Below are 19,746 nucleotides of genomic sequence, written 5' to 3'. Positions count from 1 at the left end.
GGACTTGGTGGATTCCATTGCCAGTTACCCCAGAGAAGGAGGGCGGTTGGCATTTCCATCACCCCCTTTGTGCTCTTGGCCTGGGTAGGGTGACGTCTCCTGTCTCATCTAGCACATTATTAAATGGAACCGCATGAAAACAAGAGAATGTGTTTGTCCCATGGTTGATAATTCTTGGAGCTCGGGCAACAGCTGTTACCTGAGGGTTGCAATTACTCAGCCTGCCTTTAAGTGGGATGATTTGGGAGAATCACATTCTAACATGTATACTATCATGTGAATTGAATCGCCAGTCTATGTCTGACGCAGGATGCAGCATGCTTGGGGCTGGTGCATGGGGATGACCCAGAAAGATGTTATGGGGAGGGAGGTGGGAGGGGGGTTCATGTTTGGGAATGCATGTAAGAATTAAAGATTTTAAAATTTAAAAAATAAAAAACTAAAATTAAAAAAAAAAAAGAAAGAAATGAAGAAGTGGCTGCTCTGTCCAGTTCTCAGCAGGGAAGCAGGACTGGCCTTCTTAGAAGCCCCAGGGGTGCCCACCTGCACCCAGCCGCTCTGATGGCTTTGCCTGTGGGTCACATTCTCACCGGAACCTAGGTATTTAAAAGATGTGCTTTCGGGAGGTTATAATGAAATTGTTCTTAGAAAAGAATAAGTAGTTCCCATGAGGACAGGCTTAAACAAACAAATTAAAAAAAAAAAAGAAAGAAACTGAAAAGCCAAAACCCACCCCTGCCTTGCCCAAGAGTTGTGCAATCCTTAATAGCAGTAGCCTGTTTGAATAATCAAAGGCGAGCTGACTTCCCCTTAGTAACTTCTGTTAGAGACATCTGCATAAAATATCCCCGGATTCCAGACAAAGAAGGTAACTTTTTTTTCCCCCTCTGAGTAACTGGAGGGACTTTCCCTTTGGAAGGCTTCCAGCAGAGCTAACTTCATGGTTGAGAATATTTTCTCATTAGAAACTAGGACTCCAGTGGCTAGAGTCCTGACATGGAGGCATTACAGACACATCACATGCAAACCCGGACCCAGAGCCTCTGAGAACAACCTCCATGACATCCGTAGCTGGCTGCGACCCTTGGGCACGACCCTCCTGCTCCCTGAGTGATCTGTGCCCACATGCGCTTCCTGCGTCCTCTGAGTTCCTTTGTGAAAGTGTCAGAGCCTCCCTGATGGCTCTCCCAGTTTCCTTTGTCTGGGTTTTACACTTGTCATCAAGATGTCCCAGATGCCGAAGTGGGGAGAGTTCTGTAAACCATCTGACGTCTTCAAGCCACTTGTTTCCCTTTGAATCCAGGACTTAACAATTTTTTTGTTTTTTAATTGCTGTTGGAGGAAGCTGGTGCTTCAGTTGCCCTCACCATACGGCATTTGAGAAATGTGTTTTCATTAGCCCGCCTTGCAACACAAGCCTGCAGACTGTTCAGCCCTGGGCTCGTAGCTGTGAAGTCAGGGGCGGGAGCCAGGTTATGAGATGGCAGGTCCACAAAGGATTGTCCTTCCGACCCCACAGTTAATAATGCAAGTGTCAGCGGGGCAGAGCAGTTAACAGTTAACTAGATGGATTAGGGTCAGCAGCAGCCCGAGCCCATCACAGAGGCCTGGGCACAAACCTGATAAGCCTCTCAGAGGCTGGAATGCCACATCAGCCTCCTTCCGCTGGTCTTTGGCATTCGGCGTTTTCCCCGCGTGGCAGGACTTTGAGCTTTCACGGACAGGGACCTTCTGGTTATTGAGTTAAACTTCAGCTGCCGTAGCTGCACAGCTCAACTCGATTTCAGTCTCTCAGGACTGCCCCTCCCTCGGAACTCTTGGGCGTTCACTAAGATAGCAGGTCTTGATGGAGGATGAAGTGGCTGTGAGACAGTCCAGACAGAGGTTACGTGGGGCCTGCCCTCAAGGAGGTTCCAGTCTAGCAGGGGAGAAGGATTGTAAGGCCGTTAACAATGAAATATGTGAATTGAGAAACTTGCAAAGAGGGAAGCGGCCAGGATGCAGAGCATCACAGGAAAGCCATTTAGGGTGGTCAGGGGAGGTTTTGGTAGGGAGTTGCATTGATGCCCAGACCCTAGAGGTCGAGAAGAGACTTAGGGGTGTGAGGAGCAGAGGGCAGAAATGTTCAGACAGACAGGTTGGCATGGGCTTGGCATATTGCAGGAACTGAAGGAGGCCAGTGTCTTTGGAGCATGTGCTGGGGAGGGAGTGGGGGTGCGCGCAGGGCAGGAGACCTCTGCTTGACCCAGGAACCGCACTTGTCATCTGGTGAGCGGCTCGATCGGGTGGTCTCAGCGGCCCCCGCCAAGCCTTGTCAGTGCTTCTAAAGGCTCCAATTTGGCTTGGCTGTGACCTGCTTGGATACATGTCAGTGATGCCAGAGCCATGATCTGTGAAGCAGCACTTAGTGCAGATGAGCGCTGGGCATTCTTGTCCCGCCATCCCCATCCATCTGGCCCTCTGTACATTTAACTCGTGGATCCCAAGGATGTTCTCTGCTGCCATATGGAAGCTCCCTGATGGGCTAGTCCCCAGTGAAATGGGCCTGCAGGTTTGGGAGGAAGGGAAGCCCTGGAGCGTATGCTTCGGGGTTGTGACCAGAGAGGTCATTGGATGGAGCGGAGGACAGCAGGTGACGATCGGCCCTCCATCAGGAATGCGCGTGCTTGGCTGGATGTTTTGCTATTTGCCAGCCATCATCCTTGCCTCCGGTGGGCCAGGTGTATTTACTTCTTTTTGGATTTTGTGGTCCGGTGGGTGTGTCACAATTGGGTTTCTTTAGAGCAGGGAAGGGAACATGTCTGGTTAGAATACCTACCAGGTGCAGGCCCTGTGCTGGGCTTCCACCATGGTACCTCCTAACTCCCTCCTTCTGGCCTCTCGGTGGCACTTCCCCTTCTCCTTCCTTGGTTACAGATGAGGAAACGGAGGCTGCAGGTTAATAAATGCCGTGTCCACACCCACCCAGTTCCTCCACCAGCCTCATCCATCTGTTTGGACCTGAGTGTACAGGGCATGAAGTCCTTTGTCTGAGTCCCTGCTGCTCTCCATACAAACACAGAGAATGGGTGTGCAAAAGATGCTTCTTGACATCAACGTAAGGCTCAAGTTGGACACCCTGGGGGAACCTTGGTGCTTTCAGGGCAGGAAAAGTCAGTCAGTGTTGATGCATTGGCCCGCAGATACCCAGGATGGAAGTCAGACCACAGGTCCTACTCTGTGACCCGTATGTCAATTCTTTCTTTTCTTAATTGGAGTACAATTGCTTTACAGTGTTGTGTTCATTTCTGATGTACAGTGATGCGAATCAGCCATATATATGTATACACACGTATATCCCCTCTGTCTTAGACCTCCCTCCCAACGCCTCACCGTCCCATCCTTCTACGTCATCACAGAGCACCAAGCTGAGCTCCGCGTGCTGTGCAGTAGCTTGCCACTGAGTTCTTCCTTGCTAACACAGATGGAACCCCCAGCTGAAGTGGGAAGGCATAGTAGCTGAATGGCCACCAGGCTCTGGGCGGGGGGCCCACCTGAGCCCTCCTTGGCTGACGCCCAGGGCGTGTTTCTTGGTGATAGAGTCTCTCCAGGACCTCTTACATCATTCTTTTCGGGTCTCACAGTACACATTGGAGGCTCACTGAGAAGGCCTCCATCCCCTAGTCACAGACCCCACGGTAAGGCTGTAGGCAAGCTGGCACAGGACCCGAGGATGTCACCCGAACCCCCACAGGGCCCTTTGGTTGAATCATAGAGTCACCCCTGGAGGGGACCCTGGCCCCAGACACACACTGGAGATGGATTTTCTTCATCTCTAGTTGAGTAGAGATGCATGGAACGAGATTCTAGAACGTCTCTGAGTGCTTTCACAAGAGTCCTTCCTGGGGTCTCACCAGACTCTTGTTTGCTTCAGTGGCTTCCTTTTGTATAAGCCACACATTGACTTGAAGAGTAATCGAAACACTGCCTTGCTCTGGAAGATTCCCAAGGAGGTCCCTGCCACAGTGTCCTGTCACTTCAGGCAGCTTGGGGTTGCATCTGTCTCCTATCCCGCTGTTGTTTGTTGTCATCGTGGTTTTTCTCTGGAGGCTCTTTTCTCCCCCTTGTCTTTTGCTGGAAGATACAGACAGCTGTACCAGCGCACTCCACAAAAGAAGCCAGCCTCCAGCTTCTGTCAGCAGGTTTGAGAATGGAACACAGAGAAAATCTGGAGTCCTCTTACTGCTTGTCCCTGGGACTTCTAGGACGAGGGCTGTCCTGCCTCCTTGGCATCTCTGAGATTTTACTCTTCACTGTTGCTAGAGATATTACTGCTGACAGTTTACCTACACATGCAGGGGCTTGGTAAGATAATATCTTCAAAATTTTGTTTAGGAAGTGCAGTTTGTTGGTTGAGGTGACATGGAGGAATATGTGAGGTGCAGTCACCATGGGGTGGGGATGAGGGACCAGACCGCTTAGCAGATCAGGCAGATTTTCCTGGCCAGTGCTTTTTCCATGGGCCCTGGAGGACAGGAAAGGAGAGATGTTAAGCTCATAGGTTTCAAAAGAAAAGTGGTTTTTAAGGAAAAAGGTTGGACTTTGTTGCTTGCTAAAACCATTCACCTTGAAAACATGATGAAGATCCAGTGCTTTGGTGTTGGCTTTGGAGCCCAGGCCCTTCCCTGAAGCCCAGTGGCCAGATACATTTGAGTGAGGCCCTCCCTGTCCTCCAACCCCTCTCTTAGACCTTGAACATCAGCCATGAGCAGAAGATGGCCTCTGTCCAGCCTTGGCAGGTCAGAGGAGTTGAAACATGCTGTTTATCTCTGAGTTATCAAGAGATGGCTCTACAGTTTGGATGAGGGAGCAACTTTTTTCAGAAAAATGAAGTGTGGATGTCTTTCCAACCCATACTTAGTTCACTTCTTCGCTTCCTTCTTTATTGTTTTAAAGTTTATATTATTCCTGCATTCATGAATGCTGGCAGCATCCTCAGAGATGCTGGTGAGCTGAAACTTGTAGATGTTTACTGGTTTAAACCCATCAACCCCCTTGCTAAAAAACATCCACCTTAGAGTGAGTAGTCATTTATACCAGGGGTACGTTTGATTCTTAATGTCCACTTCACTCATTGTTAGATTCTTTGCAAACATCATACTTTTCCTGAAGTGTCAAGCATAGTTGAAAATACTAGAAACACCATTCATGTTGAAAGACTTGGGCCTTTCTAGGGGGGTAGGGGGCGGTGTTTGACACCAAGTTTGTATTCTGCATTTGGGTGTACTAAACTTGGGGAAGTGGAAGCTAAAACATTTATCTCTATGCCTAACAGAAGCTGAGTGGCTTCTAGAACTAGTGAGATTCCAGCTGGATTTTGATTTTTTCACTTCCTTCATTGTGATGGTTATTGGGAAATGCTCTTCAGTGTGTTTTTGCTGTTATTCTGCAGGCCGTCTTGACCTACCAGTCCCAGCTGGGATCGTTTATCTTTGGATGTTTTGGGGACACTAGACTTTGGTCATCACATAACACCCAGCACATGAGTCAGTCCACCTGTCTTACCTGCTAACTTCTCTCCTTGGGAAGTGGTATTGATAGATTCTATGCCGCATACTGGAATAGTTTCCCATAGTAATCGAACTGTGTTTAACGTTATGTTTCATAACTGCAACCTCGATGGACCCCAGCCACGTGACACACACAAGGCCGGTGGTAAGTCGTGCTTTTCAGATAAGAAATCCAGGGCACAATTGCAGGTAAGCAAATTGCCCAAGTTCACCTGGCTGGTTATCAGGGAGCACTGGCTAAAATTTAGGTTTCCAGACTTGCAGTTCTCTGGGCTCCTCTGCCTGAAGCACATGTGTTTTATCACCTAGTTCCTGGTGCATGATCTGTGGGTTTTGATTGTTGTCAAGGGTTTCTAAGAAAGGGATTCAAGACCTAGAGTGATGACAACAGTTAGGTGAATAGTCTATAACGCCCAGCCCTGGCAAAGCTTCATCTAGCAGAAGGGGCTTGTTTCGAAGCCCATCTTCACAAGTGCATCAGGCCTCGCAGGAAACACAGGCATTCACACGTGTTCCTACCACGGCTGTTCTTTACTGTGAGAGGAGTCTGTGTCTGTGCAGCTGAGAGACTTAGGGTGGTAGGTGGGGAAATAGATTATAAAAAGCCAAAAGGTGTTTGGAGTTTGACACACTCCTGCTCAGGGTAGAGGTGCTGAATGAAGCAGGGGAGCTGAGAGCATGGGCTGAGGCATCACACCAATGGGGCTTTGAGTCCTGGGTACCACCACCACTTCCCAGCTGTAGGACTTGGCAAGTTATTTAGCCTCTTTGAGCCTCAGTTTCCTCATCTGTAAAGTGGGAAGAGTGATAACGCCTACCTCCTGGGGTAGTTGTAAGGGTTAAATGAGATACTGTGTCCGAAGCACTTAGGCAGTGCCAGGCAAACCATAAGCCTTAAGTTACCACTCACTGTAATTTACAAATCAGGGTCCCCAGGAAATGATGAAATCTCAGACAACCATGGGGCTTGGAGGAGAACCCCACAAGGTAAACAGACCCCAGGGCCAAGACTGAGGTATGCATGTGCTGGAAGCACATGGATGAGAGAAATCCAGGGAGGAATTTCCAGCATCCCTGGGAAGCGCAGGGATTCAGCACTGTTCAGCAGGTCACATTTTTCAAATTTTTGCCCTTAGCCTGAGAACTTAATTCATTCTGCAGCAGATAAATGAGCACCCAGAGTGAAAGTCATAGGCTGTGTCACTCAGGGAAATGGCCCAGGCAGTCAGATAGAAAAGCTTGTTCTCTGGAACCTCGGAAAGCTCAGTGGGAGAGTTTCTGGACGGTGAATGACTGCAGGGTGAAATGCTTTCTTTTGGGGAAGGAGTCTTAAGCTGTCCCAGGAGCACGGGGACTGCTCCCTCGACCTTCCCCCAGGCCGGGCCTAAATCACATCCACCTTTCCCTTCCTTTATCTGAGATGCTCATAAAGGGCTCCTCCCGTGTCCCTGAGAACTTCACAGGTGGCTCAGTGGTAAAGAATCTGCCTGTCAATACAGGAGATGGGTTCAGTCCTTGGGTTGGGAAGATCCTCTGGAGGAGGAAATGGCAACCCACTCCAGTATTCTTCCCTGGAGGAGTCTGGCAGGCTACAGTCCACGGGGTCCCAAAGAGTCAGACACAGCTGAGCACATACACATGTCCCCCAAATGCAGGCTGGCTGGCTCTGGGTTCCAGGGTACGAAGACTGTCTCCCCCGCCTACCCCCACCCCACCCCAAGTCTCTGAACTCTGGGGAAGATGACTTTTCAGTAAGGTGCTCAGTCACTCACCTTCCCTGGCGTGTGTCCAGCACCTGGGGAAGGCCCGTGTCTCCCGTCTTCTCCCCAGACCCCATCCTGCACAATGTGACCGGGCCATGACCTCCAGCATCTCAAGAAAGGCATGCCCCCACCCTCTCCTGCACACTTCCGGCCTATTGTCTAGCAGAGCTGCCAGTCCTCTGCTGGTCCCTAACTTTGGGTGGCTTCTGGTTTCATAAACTGGGAGGGCTTGTCATAAATCACACTCTGTTTCTTTACAAGAACTTGGCCAGGCATAGTAGGTAGCTGCCAGGCTCATTAAGAGATGTCTTACTATTTTCAAGAGTGATCTGAAAGGGCGGTTTCCTTATTATTTTCAGCTTAATAGCTCATTACTGAGTCCCGTACAGCTCGGGCAGCCCGAGGAGGGCAAACTGTGTCCACTTGACATTTATCCCAGAGTGGGAATGAAACTCAGGTCAGGTTTCATTCGCCCACCCCCAATCCTGGTCAAGGGGACTGACTTGAACTCAGGAGGCCTGGTTCTCTGTGTTCATTTTCCGCTCTGGGCCTCAGTTTCCTCCTCTGTAAAAGATGGAGGGCTAGACTAAATGGGTAGTTTCCTAACAGTGTTCTGTGGAACCCTGGAGCTGCAAGGAGAATTCCAGTGGTGAGAGGGGGTCCTCCCTACTCTATCTCAGGCTGAGCAGTTGTGCCTGTATCTCTCTAATACCTGGTCCTTACCCCAGTGTTAGGGGAGGGAGGAGGAGCGAGTTTCCTTGGTGGGAAAAGCATCTGGAAGTGGCTGACATAGGGTGCTTCCAACTTTAACAGTCTCTGATCTGTGGCTTCTTTTTTGTGGTGGTGGTTTTTAAACCTGGCTTACAATGGCCACACCTAGATCCCCTCCCCTCCTCTGTCCTCCAGAATTCCCATGTAGGTGGTCACTTTCTCACCTGGTCCAACCCTCAAGCCCCTCCAAACATGTACCCATTGTCTGTGATGTTGGCACTGGTGCTGGGTCTACCCCCAAACCAGTCTTTGCTTTTGTGGAGTTTCCTGCCGACCCCTGGGGTGGTGTTCTGTGTGATCATTAAGAAGGTAGGTAGTGGAGATAGCCTTGAGCACAGGGGCAGGGAGCCAGCGAGGCTCTGCCACCTGTCAGCTGACCTCTCCACCCCAGCTCTCCTGCCTCTAAAGTGATTATGAATGATGGATTTATGAATGATGGTATCTATCTTGACAATCTCCTAAGATGCTGATAAGACAGCTTATGTGAAAAAGGCTTTGGAATCTAATGTGATTTGGAGATAAGTGGGGAGGGGAGGGTGGTGGTGAAGAGAGATGGCCTGTGAGGGTGTCAGACTCAGATCCCTCTGCTGGGGAAGGTAGCCTCTGAGGGTGGCCCCTTGACCATTTTCCAAGGGGAAAATGATCCAAGAGTGGATCACCTTGGCCAAGTTCTGTAGCCTTCTGGAAGCAAAGCAGTTGCTTTTTCCGTCTCTCTTTTCATTGTGATATGACTTACATACAATCATATGTATAGATTTTAAGTGTAGAGTTTGATCAGATCTGACAAATACCATCAGATTTGGTCATATTTGTTTTGTGTGGCTGCTCTAACAAATTACTAAAAACAACAAATTACTAAAATCTTACTAAATTGCTAAAATCACTAAATCTTACAAATTACTAAAATTACTTTCAGCAATAAATTACTAAGAATAATAAATTACTAAAATCATAGTGGCTTTAGACAGCCAGATATTTTATCTTACAAGTTCGACATGAGTCTTAACCAGACTAAATCCAGATTCAGAGGGGGAGGGGGTCTGGGGGGAGGGAATTTGTTTTCCTGCCTTTCCCAGTTCCTAGAAGCCCCCCGCAGTCTTCAAATTTCAAAACCAGCCACGCTGAGTGGAGTCCTTCTCATATTGCGTCCCTCCACCCTCCTCCTCTACTTTTTTTTTTCTGTTTTGGCTGCACCACGTGGCTTATGGCATCTTAGTTCTCCAACCAGGGATCAAACCCATGCCCGCTGCATTGGGAAGTGCAGAGTCTTTAACCACTCTACCACCAAAGGAGTCGTACCCCTCCTCTTCTACTTTGAAGCACCCTGGTGATGACACAAGCCCTTTGACTAATTCAGAATCGCCTCCCAGTTTTAAGGTCAACTGACTAAGAACCTTAATTCCATCTACGACTTCCTTCCCCTTTGCCATGTAAGCTGGCACATTTAGGAGACCCACAGATGAGAGTCTGGACGTCTTTGCAGGGCTGGGGGCCACTCTTCTATCTGCCTCACCTGTGCAGCCTCCATCCCAATCGAGACATTGTCTTCACTCCGGAAAGTTCTCGTTTCCTTTTTGGTCACTTCTCACTCACCACCCACCCCCCTGCCCAGAGGCAGCCAGTTTTGCTGTTACTGACGACTCATGCACTACACTGGTTTTATCTGGAAGTGAAGTCGCTCAGTCGTGTCCAACTCTTTGCGACTCCATGGACTGGAGCCTACCATGCTCCTCTGTCCATGGGATTTTCCAGGCAAGAGTACTGGAGTGGGGTGCCATTTAAGGGTTACCTCAGCCCTGCTGGGTGGAGTGCAGTGAGGTTTGGAGAAGTGAAACAGTCTCTCCGTGACTCTTGGTTCTAGGTTTGGGGAACAGTGGGGGAGGGGAGAGCAATTCATTGAAACACATTCGAGGAGGGCAGTGGGCAGGTAGCCATGAAGAGCCTGAGGGGGTGGGAGCCAGTCCCTGCCGGCTCTGGTCCAAGGTCCCACCTGCTTCTGGAAAAATGGTCCAGAGGAGGGCGCCCCCTTCCCCTCCCAGGCCCTGTGAGGCCCTTGAGACAGAAGGAGGTGGAAGGAGCAGGTCTGTGAATGGTGTGCAGGAGCTGAGCTCACCGCCTCTGGGTCACACCAGACACAGCCTACCCCAGGGAGGCGAGGGGTGAAGGTCTTAGCTCTTCTGCATGCCGTGGTTTTCACTTCTCCTGTACAAGGTCCTCTCCTTCCAGCATGTCGCTGAGCTTCCCACTCAAGAGACCTGAAAGTTCTCCGCTGTCCTCCCCTTGCTGCTCTGCCGCCCCTGGGGCCCCGGCGTTCTGGGAAGATGCTGTTTGTCACAGAGCCAGCATCTCAGGGGTGCTCCCCACAGGAGGCACGTTCTCTCAAAGAGCCAAGAACGTCTCCTGATTTCCAAAAGGAGTAATAGTAACAGCTTCTTCATCAGAGCAGGCTGTTGGGGGGTGTTAGGTGACAGGCACGGAGATTCACCCATGCTCCCAGCACCTCGTCAGGTCAGCCATCAGGAGTGTCACTGTGATTAGCTCGTTGGATCTTCATAACCATTCATGAAGGGCACACCCTGTTATGATGCCCATTTGGTAGGTGAGAAGATTTGCGTTTCAGAGATGTCGTCACTTTCTAAGGTGACACCGGCTCGTGAGTGATGGAGCCAAGGCCTGCTCTCTCTAACTCTGGAGGTTGTTCTCACCACTGAGCCCCTCAGGTGATGGCTTTGCTGTGGCTTTTTCTTGTGATAGTTGGTTAACGGTGGTGCAGAACCAACTCATTCTGTGGGCACTGTGCTAAGTTCTTGGTGTGCACCTCAGCAGCCTTTCCGTGTGGGTTCAGAGAGGTTGGGTACCTTGCTCAGGGTCCCAGAGCTGGTGGGTAAGGGACCCCAGCCTCAAACCCAGGAGGTTCAGCTGGAAAGCCTGCTCTACTAACCCTCTGTTAAGATATGTTTCCTTCCTTTGAGGCACTGGTGTGACCTCTCTCCTCTCAGTTCTTGCTGCGAGGCATGATGGGGTTTGCCTGTCTTTTCAGTTTTTTGATGTCCAGTGGCCAGGAATCAGCTGGGTCTCCTTTCGCATCTTCTAGCACCATCCTTGTTTAATATCACTTTTCTGTGCTTACTCGTGTCACCGTACTCCACTGTCCACTTTACCATTTCACTGACCACATTTTGTTTACAAAGCAGCATCAAATCCTTAAGGGACTGCGGACTGTTATAAATAACACAAAATAAATACACTGGCCATTGCAGAAACATACAGAAGCGTGTAATCCTCCGTACCTTGCCCTCCTCTCATTTCACCAGAGGCCTCCTTGCACTGACCCTGAGCCAGTGACATCTGGCTGGATGTGAAGCACTGTGTTTGTAGCAGGTATTGGGTATGCACTGTTATACTTACAGATGACAGATGGTGGGGCTTTGGCTATTCACTGATTCATTTGTTTTCCTGCATGACCAGATTGCCCACAGATGTTTTTTAAGTTGCCTTCATACCATGGGAAGACAAATGGGGCAGCAACTGAACTTCATTGCCCCAAGCAGCCACCTTCCCGTAGAGTCTCCCTGTGACCCCTGTGGCTGAGATGTTGTGTGATGTCTCTGGGAGGAAAATGTCATCCCTGTGTTTGGGTGGCTGTCGGTTGAGGTCTTAGTCCCCCGCACATCTCCTTTTGTTTGTCTGCAGACACATCGGCTCTCAAAGAAGTGAACAAGTAGAACTTGCTTTTTCATGAGTAAGCAGTTTTCCAGAGTGAACGTATGTTTTCCTTACCAAGTTTCATGGGGCACATACTCCCTTTTGTTCATTGTTGTTTCTCCTCTAACAGGCATAATGCCCAACTCATGACAGGTGTGCAGTAAATAGTGGGTGGCGGATGGATGGATGGATGAATGGATGGAATACTGGTTGGATGGATGGGCAAAAGAGAAACTTAAAAGAAAATAAAGGGCAGTGAAGGGCTTCCCTGGTAGCTCAGCTGGTTTAGAATCCATCTGCAATGCGAAAGACCCCAGTTCGATTCCTGGGTGGGAGTGATCCCCTGGAGAAGGGATAGGCTATCCACTCCAGTATTCATGGGCTTCCCTGGTGGCTCAGTTGGTAAAGAATCCACCTGCAATGTGGAAGACCTGGGTTCAATCCCTGGGTTGGGAAGATTCCCTGGAGGAGGGCATGGCAACCCATTCCAGTATTCTTGTCTGGAGAATCCCCATGGACAGAGGAGCCCGGTGGGTTACAGTCCATGGGGTCACAAAGAGTCAGACACGACTAAGCGATTAAGCACACAGGGGCGCACACACACACACACACACACACACACGCGCGCGGGGCAGTGGAGCACGTGAAAGCCTGGAGCTTGGCTCAAAGAGTGGGAGTGATAGAGGGTGACACTCAGAATGATAAGGCCAGGCAGGAGGCAGGCAGGGAGTTGGAAACTGGCATTTGGGAGTGGCTGAAGAGAAAAGGGTAAGACCAGGGAGCACAGGTAGGAGCGCTGTATCCTGTGTTGTTCACAAGAAACAGCCCGAGGTGAAGAACAGGGAAGGGAGAGGAAAGGGCAGGAGTGAGCAGAGCTCTGTGGGCAAGTGGCACGGACGTCTGTCAGTGTAGCATGCGGACCGGTGGCTGGAAGAGGGGCCACAGTGGCTGCAGCTGCGTGTCGGCAGATGGACACGCAGCAGCTTTCGGGGCGGGGGGCGGCGGGCTGCTCAGTCAGGCTCAGGGTGTGCGGGGGTGAGAAGTGGAGGAGTCGAGGGGCTTTGTGAGGCTGGTAAGAGTTTGGTTTTTTCTGGGATTGCAAGCTTAGGGTTACCTTCTGTAGGGAAGTGCCATCTCTCCAAATGGGGGAGGAAGTGAAATTGGCAGAAAGCTCCAACCCGGAGAAGCAAATACATTGTTTGGAGCTTTGTTTTATTCCTCTGGAAATTGACCGTATTGTATTTTTATGTAAATAATCCACAACAGCGTGGTATTTGCAAAGGGGTGAAAAGAGAATGCTCATAAACGAAGTTGAGACACCATATTGTGTTTTCACATCAACAATGTATACTATTGCTTGCAGTGGGTCCAAGAAAACAAGTGCGTATCCAAGAGGCGAACTACCTGTTAACTGTAAGCTTGTTCATCTCTGCCTGCCCTTTAAGACCTCATTTGAAAACCACCTTTTCTATGGAGATCTTGGGATCACTCCAGACCTATGTCATCCTTGCCAGCTCTGAACGTCTATAATATAATTGTCTTTGTAGCTTCTGGAACACTTTTTACACATTTCAGCATTCCTTACAGGCATGTCATCATAATCTGGTGTGGAGCCCTAGAGGGGCGGGTCGCATGTCTTCCTTATCTGTATATATTCACAGGGGTTTGCAAAGAGGAGGGTTCATAGATGTCCTTAAACACAACTGGCCGTACAACAATTACCAAAAATACATTCTGCTTTCATTGTTACTGGAGTTGATATCTGTGTGTGTTGGGAGTTGTGCTTAGTTAGCTAAAATCTGCCCACCACCCCCTAGCAGGCTTTCCAGGCCGGTATGACTTCTTCAGCCAAGACGTGACAGTTTGCTCTCAAAGCTCCTTGTAGACAAATTCAGGCTGTCGAATCGAGTGAATGACGGTGCAAGAAACAGTGTTGAACCTTGGTCCAAACTGAGATGGGTTTTCAGGTTTTGTGTCTGGCTCTGATCCTCGTGAGGTTTTGGTGTCCTGAGTGGGATTCAGTAACTGGTGTGTCACAGTGTTGAAAAAAAACCATGGTTTTTCCCTGGCAGCACTCCTTTTTCTGCCGGTTGACAGAAGACAAGAAGTCGGAGAAGTTCTTCAAGGTTTTCTATGACCGAATGAAGGTGGCCCAGCAGGAAATCAAGGCAACAGTGACCGTGAACACCAGTGACTTGGGAAATAAAAAGAAGGATGACGAGGTGGACAGGGATGCCCCGTCACGGAAAAAAGGTGAACACTCCCCTGCTTGCTGCTCTGGGCTCAGCTGGATTGTGAACATGGGAGGACCGCTGGTTTTGCTTTAATTTTTACAGGACTTCTAGACTTCCAGATGGATTCTAACTGGGGCTCTCAAAAGAATAAAACCAGTCTGATTATGATAAAACTCTTCCTATGTAACCTGGAAGAGTGGCTCAGTGGTAAAAGAATCTGCCTGCAATGCAGGAGACTCAGTTTTGATCCCTGTGTCGGGAAGATCCCCTGGAGGAGGGCATGGCAACCCACTCCAGTATTCTTGCCTGGGAAATCCCATGGACAGAAGAGCCTGGCAGGCTACGTCGGACGTGACTTAGTGACTAAACAACAGCAACAGCATGTAACCTGAACTGCATTCCTGCTGCTTGGGAAACTCCTAATGTTTAATAAACTAATACTTTCTTGGTCAAACTCAGGGTTTTATTGGCAGGAAATCCACTGATAATCTCTTCCTGTAATTTTCATTTAATGTCCAAGAAAGTTGAGGAAGATACACACTTTAAAACAAAAGGCATTGTCTACTGCTGCTGCTGCTAAGTCGCTTCAGTCGTGTCCGACTCTGTGCGACCCCAGAGACGGCAACCCACCAGGCTCCCCCGTCCCTAGGATTCTCCAGGCAAGAACACTGGAGTGGGTTGCCATTTCCTTCTCCAATGCATGAAAGTGAAAAGTGAAAGTGAAGTCGCTCAGTCGCGTCCGACTCCTAGCGACCCCATGGACTGCAGCCCACCAGGCTTCTCCGTCCATGCAATTTTCCAGGCAAGAGTACTGGAGTGGGGTGCCATTGCCTTCTCCTAAGGCATTGTCTGATCCTCCCTTATTCTCTAAAATATTCGAAAGTTCATGAAGCTTTTTATCCATTACCTTCCTTGGAGAGAAGTAGTACTGGGGAGTGGGTAGACTCAGAAATGCTAGAGTCAGATGGCCTTGAGCAGATCTGAGCCTTATTTAAGTTTAGAGCTGAGTTTCCCGGCCACAGCACGTGGCACATCTGGACAATCCATTGCTGTCAGGGCTGTCCTGTGCGTTGCGGGCTGGGTACCAGCATATATGGCCTCAGCCCAGTAGATGCCACTGCGTGTATGCTAAGTCGCTTCCATCATGTCCAACTCTTTTGTGACTCCATGGATTATAGCTCGCCAGGCACCTCTGTCCATGAGATTCTCCAGGCAAGAATCCTGGAGTGGGTTGCCATGCCCTCCTCCAGGGGATCTTCCTGACCCAAAGATCGAACTGGCATCTCTTATGTCTCCTGCTTTGGCAGGTGGGTTCTTTACCACTAGCACCACCTGGGAGGCCTGTAGGTACCAGTAGCCCATCTCCAACTTGAAATCTCTCCAGATATTTCCTGTCATCCTCTGGGTGGAAATGGGGTCAAAATCACCCCTAGTTGGTAACCACTGGTGTAGCATGGGGATAAACAGAAGAAAAAGAAGGAAGGCTTACATTTACTGAGTACTTCCTACGAACCAAGCACTGTCCAAAGTCCTTTACATGTGTTGCTTCCTTTAGAACTCAAGTCAACACTGTAAAATAAATTATTTTACATCCATTTTACAGACCAGGAAACTGAGGCATCAGAATGGTAATTAACTTGTTAAGAACATGGAACTAGTTAGTATACGAGTCAGAATCTGAACCCAGGCAGTCTGGCAACAGAGTCTAAAGCCCCTAACTCTGGTGCCTGGTTACCTTACAGGGTTAGTGTGAGAATTCAGCGAGGTGATTAATACGCATCAAGTGCTTGATGACGGTGCCCCGGGGCTCTGTAAAGGGTTCCATCAATTGTCATACAGTAACAGTAATTACCATTTGCTTAGCTTATGTTGACCCTCTTGGGAACCCTCTCAGAGAAGGACTTCAGTGATGTTCTCCCCATTTTACAGATGAGGAAGCTGAGGCCCAGAGTCATAGGTGTGTGAAGCTGGCACAATCTCTACTACTTTTCCTCTAAATGAGAGCAAGCCCAGGTGACGCCTTAGAGCCACGAGTGAGCTGGCAGAGCCCGACTCAGTTTTAATTCTAAGGGCTGAGAGAAGATGGTGGCATCTTGGAGCGTTTTGCCAACCTTGAGGCGCTCTCTAGTGATCGCAGAACTTAGGTCTCTCTGAACATCGTCTCTGGCATGGTGAATAGCGTTCCCGAGGATTCGGCAGCATTGATCATCTCACGTTTGCGTTCTAGCCAAAGAGCCTGCGACACAGATTACGGAAGAGGTGCGGGATCAGCTCCTGGAGGCCTCTGCCGCCACCCGCAAAGCCTTCACCACCTTCAGGAGGGAGGCTGACCCCGACGACCACTACCAGTCCGGAGAGGGCGCCCAGGCCGCGGCGGACAAGAGCAAGGACGACCTGGAAATGAGCGCGGTCATCACCATTATGCAGCCCATCCTCCGCTTCCTGCAGCTGCTGTGCGAAAACCACAACCGGGATCTCCAGGTGAGGGCGGGGCGGGGGCGGGGCGGACGTGAAATGGGGGCGGGGCGTCCAAGCTCCTCACAGCTCCACCCAGCTTCTCTGTGACTGGTGGGCTCCTCTCCCTTCAGCCAGCCTCCTCCAACTGAGGGCCCAGACTGTTCCTGACCTCCGAAGCGTTTCTCTGTCTCATCTTCCCCACCGTCTCCTCAGGGGTAAAATCTCACGCTCATCTGTGTTGTCGCCCCTGCTCCACATATATATTTGTGATGTGTGTGTGCGCGCACTCCTGTGTCTGTCCGGTAGCCTGCCACTTTCTGATGTTTAGGTGCACAGGTGAATCTTGACTTGGTGGTGGCTTGCGTGATTAAATATACTAGACTTACAGAATCTGGTACATGGAAAGTTCTAATCAATATGTTTTGGTTGAATGAATGAAGTGGTCTTCTGATATTTTACATTTGTTGTTCAGTTGCTGAGTTGTCTCCGACTCTTTGCGACCCCATGGACTGCAGCGCCCCAGGCATCCCTGTCCTCCACTACCTCCTGGAGCTTGCTCAAGCTCATGTCCATCGAATCTGTGATGCCATCCAACTATCTCATCCTCTGTCACCTCCTTCTCCTCTTGCCCTCAATCTTTCCCAGCATCAGGGTATTTTCCAATGAGTCAGCTGTTTGCCTTAGGTGGCCAAGTTTAGGAGCTTCAGCATCAGTCCTTCCAGTGAATATTCAGGGTTGATTTTCTTTAGGGGTGACTGGTTTGATCTCCTTGCTGTCCCAGGGACTCCCATAAATGTTCACAAATATTTGTTGAATGGATGATTCCAGAAATGCTTTGTTCACTTTTTGTTGTTGTGGCCAAGGCTTATTGGGCATGTAGATGATTCTGGATGCTAAGTGTCTCCTGTATTATTACACTTGTATTATAGATGAAGAAATTGAGGTGCACAGGACTCATTTAGGGTATGCAGAGCTCACATTTGAGCCCAGGCAGTCTGGTGGGTAGAGTTTGTGCTGTCCACCACCACATTAAGATAGAGGCTGTTTTCTTCCTTGCAGAGTTTCTGCAACAGCACAGGCTTTTCAGGAAGGGCCAAGGATGGGTTCCAGAGATACACTCTTTGTTCTGAGTGGACACAGATCTGTAGAAGCCGTCGCTCCCCAGAAGCGTGCTGGAGCCTGGCTCCTTGGCCATTATCTGGTTCTGCTGCTGACTGTTAGGGAAAATACTCCTCTCTGCCTAAAAGGGATGAAGCTGAACCAAAAGAGTGTGCCTGAGCTCCTCTAAGATAGAATGTTTCCTCCTAAAGTAAATAGATTAGCAGTGGTAGTTTTATTTGAATCGTGATGGTTTGAAAAGAAAATAATTCTAGGCACTTCAGTGGTGGTCCAGTGGTTAAGACTTCACTTCATTGCAGGGGGCACATGTTTGATCCCTGGTCAGGAAGTTAAGATCCCACATGCCTCCTGGCCAGAAAACCAAACATAAAACAGAAGCAGTAGTGTAACAAATTCAGTAACAAAATGGTCCACATCAAAAAAATAAAAGTAATAATTGTAGTCCAAACACAGCAAGGGGAAGGTGCAGCCTTGAAATGTTGCATTGTTGACTTGACCCTCCGGGTGGTTTGATGACTTTTCACATGTTGGCTGTGGACAGACCATTTGGTGCCACAGCTAGAAATGGCTTGTCCTTAAAACCTGCTGCAGACTCTCTACCTAGGTAAGCTGAGTAATGAATTTAATTGTTAAACAGTAAGAACAGTGAGATGGTACTGGATGAAGTTTGCAGTATTAATACCATCTGTACTGATTTTTCGATCCAATGAGTCTGAAGAGCCTGGGCTTTGAAAAAGCATTCAGATCCAAGGTCATCAGCCAGCCAAGTCTGGCCCGTACTTCAAAACGAAGGGGTTTCTGTCAGCCAGGCAGTGACTTCAGGCTCATTCTCGACTTTGACACCCGCTCATCTCCTCCACTGACATTCCCAGCTTCATCCCTGTCCACAGCTGAGTGTGAGATCTTGGCTGTCAGTCTTCTTTTTCTTGCTTGTTGCTCAGACATTCCTACTTTGGACATGGAACACGTCAACCCTCGACGCACTGGCCTGACGCCTGCAAGCTGAGCTCAGTGGGCGGACAGAGCTCTCATGACCCAAAGGTCAGGGTCTGGTGACTGTCTCCTTGGCTGGCATTTCTCTGTTTGAAGGCAGACTGTATTCGTTCCACCTTCCGTATCTACACCATCCATCATGGAGGAGACAGGCCAAGGGAGTGTGAGCGACACCGTGGGAAACCCGGCTGTCCCACCAGTAGGAAAACAAAGCCTTCAGCTCGACTGTGGCGTGTTTGTGGATGGGGGCCCCGCCCTGCTGCCGGGGTGATTTCTAGGCTGAACTTTGTGGCTATTGCCCTGTACTGTTAGCCTGTACTAGAGTCACTGGTCTCCACCAACCTCAGGCTCCGAAGGAAAAGTAGATTAAGACTTTGCATGTGTGTTGATTTCCTCACCTCAGCGAGGACCTGCTCTGTGCCCTGAGCCAGGGCGATGGAGATCCCCCACCCCCACAAAGCAGGAGCCCCTGGTGAGAGGGAGACGACCACACAGCATGCCAAGGGCTGTTGTTGTGCCACCTTAGGGGTTTTGTGTATTCAGAGCAGGAGAACAAACACAGTGAGCCAGGTCCAGGAAAGCTTCTCAGAGAAGCTGATGTCTGCTGAGTTCTGAACTAACCAAACACTAAACCCCCCTTGAGTAGAGTCCCGTCCATGAACGTTGGAGGGGCGGTCCCAGGGTGCTTGTTTCCCGAGTGTAGCTCTGGTTTCATGGATCTGTTCTTCCTCCCCTCCACCCCCTGGAGTTCCCATCTTCACTGGGGAAGCAGAGGGAGGCCCTCATTGTATGAGTTCACCCTTTCTGGTGGGAAAGTCCTCACAGTTGTTGTTTTGTACCATATCGTTGTTCAGTCGTGGCCGACATGACTGAGCCTGCAGCATGCCAGGCTTCCCTGTCCTCCTCCATCTCCCAGAGTTTGCTCAAACTCATATCCATTGAGTCAATGATGCCATCCAACCATCTCATCTTCTGTCGCCCCCTTTTCCTTCTGCCCTTAATCATTCCCAGCATTCGGGTCTTTTCCATTGAGTCGGTTCTTTGCATCAGGCGGCCAAAGTTTTGGAGCTTCAGCCTCAGCATCAGTCCTTCCAGTGAATATTCAGAGTTGATTTCCTTTAGCATTGACTGGTTTGATCTCCTTGCTGTCCAAGG

The 19,746-nt window shown here is 49.6% G+C and overlaps 1 protein-coding gene across 3 annotated transcripts in view; it reads left to right on the top strand.

Moving 5' to 3' along the window:
- ITPR1 (inositol 1,4,5-trisphosphate receptor type 1) overlaps nucleotides 1-19,746 on the top strand; it is a 348,152-nt gene that overhangs the window by 252,290 nt on the left and 76,116 nt on the right. For all 3 annotated transcript variants that reach the window (XM_069561814.1, XM_069561813.1, XM_069561815.1), the window contains 2 exons: nucleotides 13,861-14,041; nucleotides 16,250-16,503. In XM_069561814.1, the coding sequence (XP_069417915.1) occupies nucleotides 13,861-14,041; nucleotides 16,250-16,503 (435 nt within the window). The remainder of the gene's footprint in view (nucleotides 1-13,860; nucleotides 14,042-16,249; nucleotides 16,504-19,746) is intronic.

This window comes from Ovis canadensis, chromosome 19 (genome assembly GCF_042477335.2).
Source record: "Ovis canadensis isolate MfBH-ARS-UI-01 breed Bighorn chromosome 19, ARS-UI_OviCan_v2, whole genome shotgun sequence".
Taxonomy (NCBI): Eukaryota; Metazoa; Chordata; class Mammalia; order Artiodactyla; family Bovidae; genus Ovis; species Ovis canadensis.
Note: the sequence above shows the minus strand (reverse complement) of the source record. Positions and strands in the feature narration are given on the sequence as shown.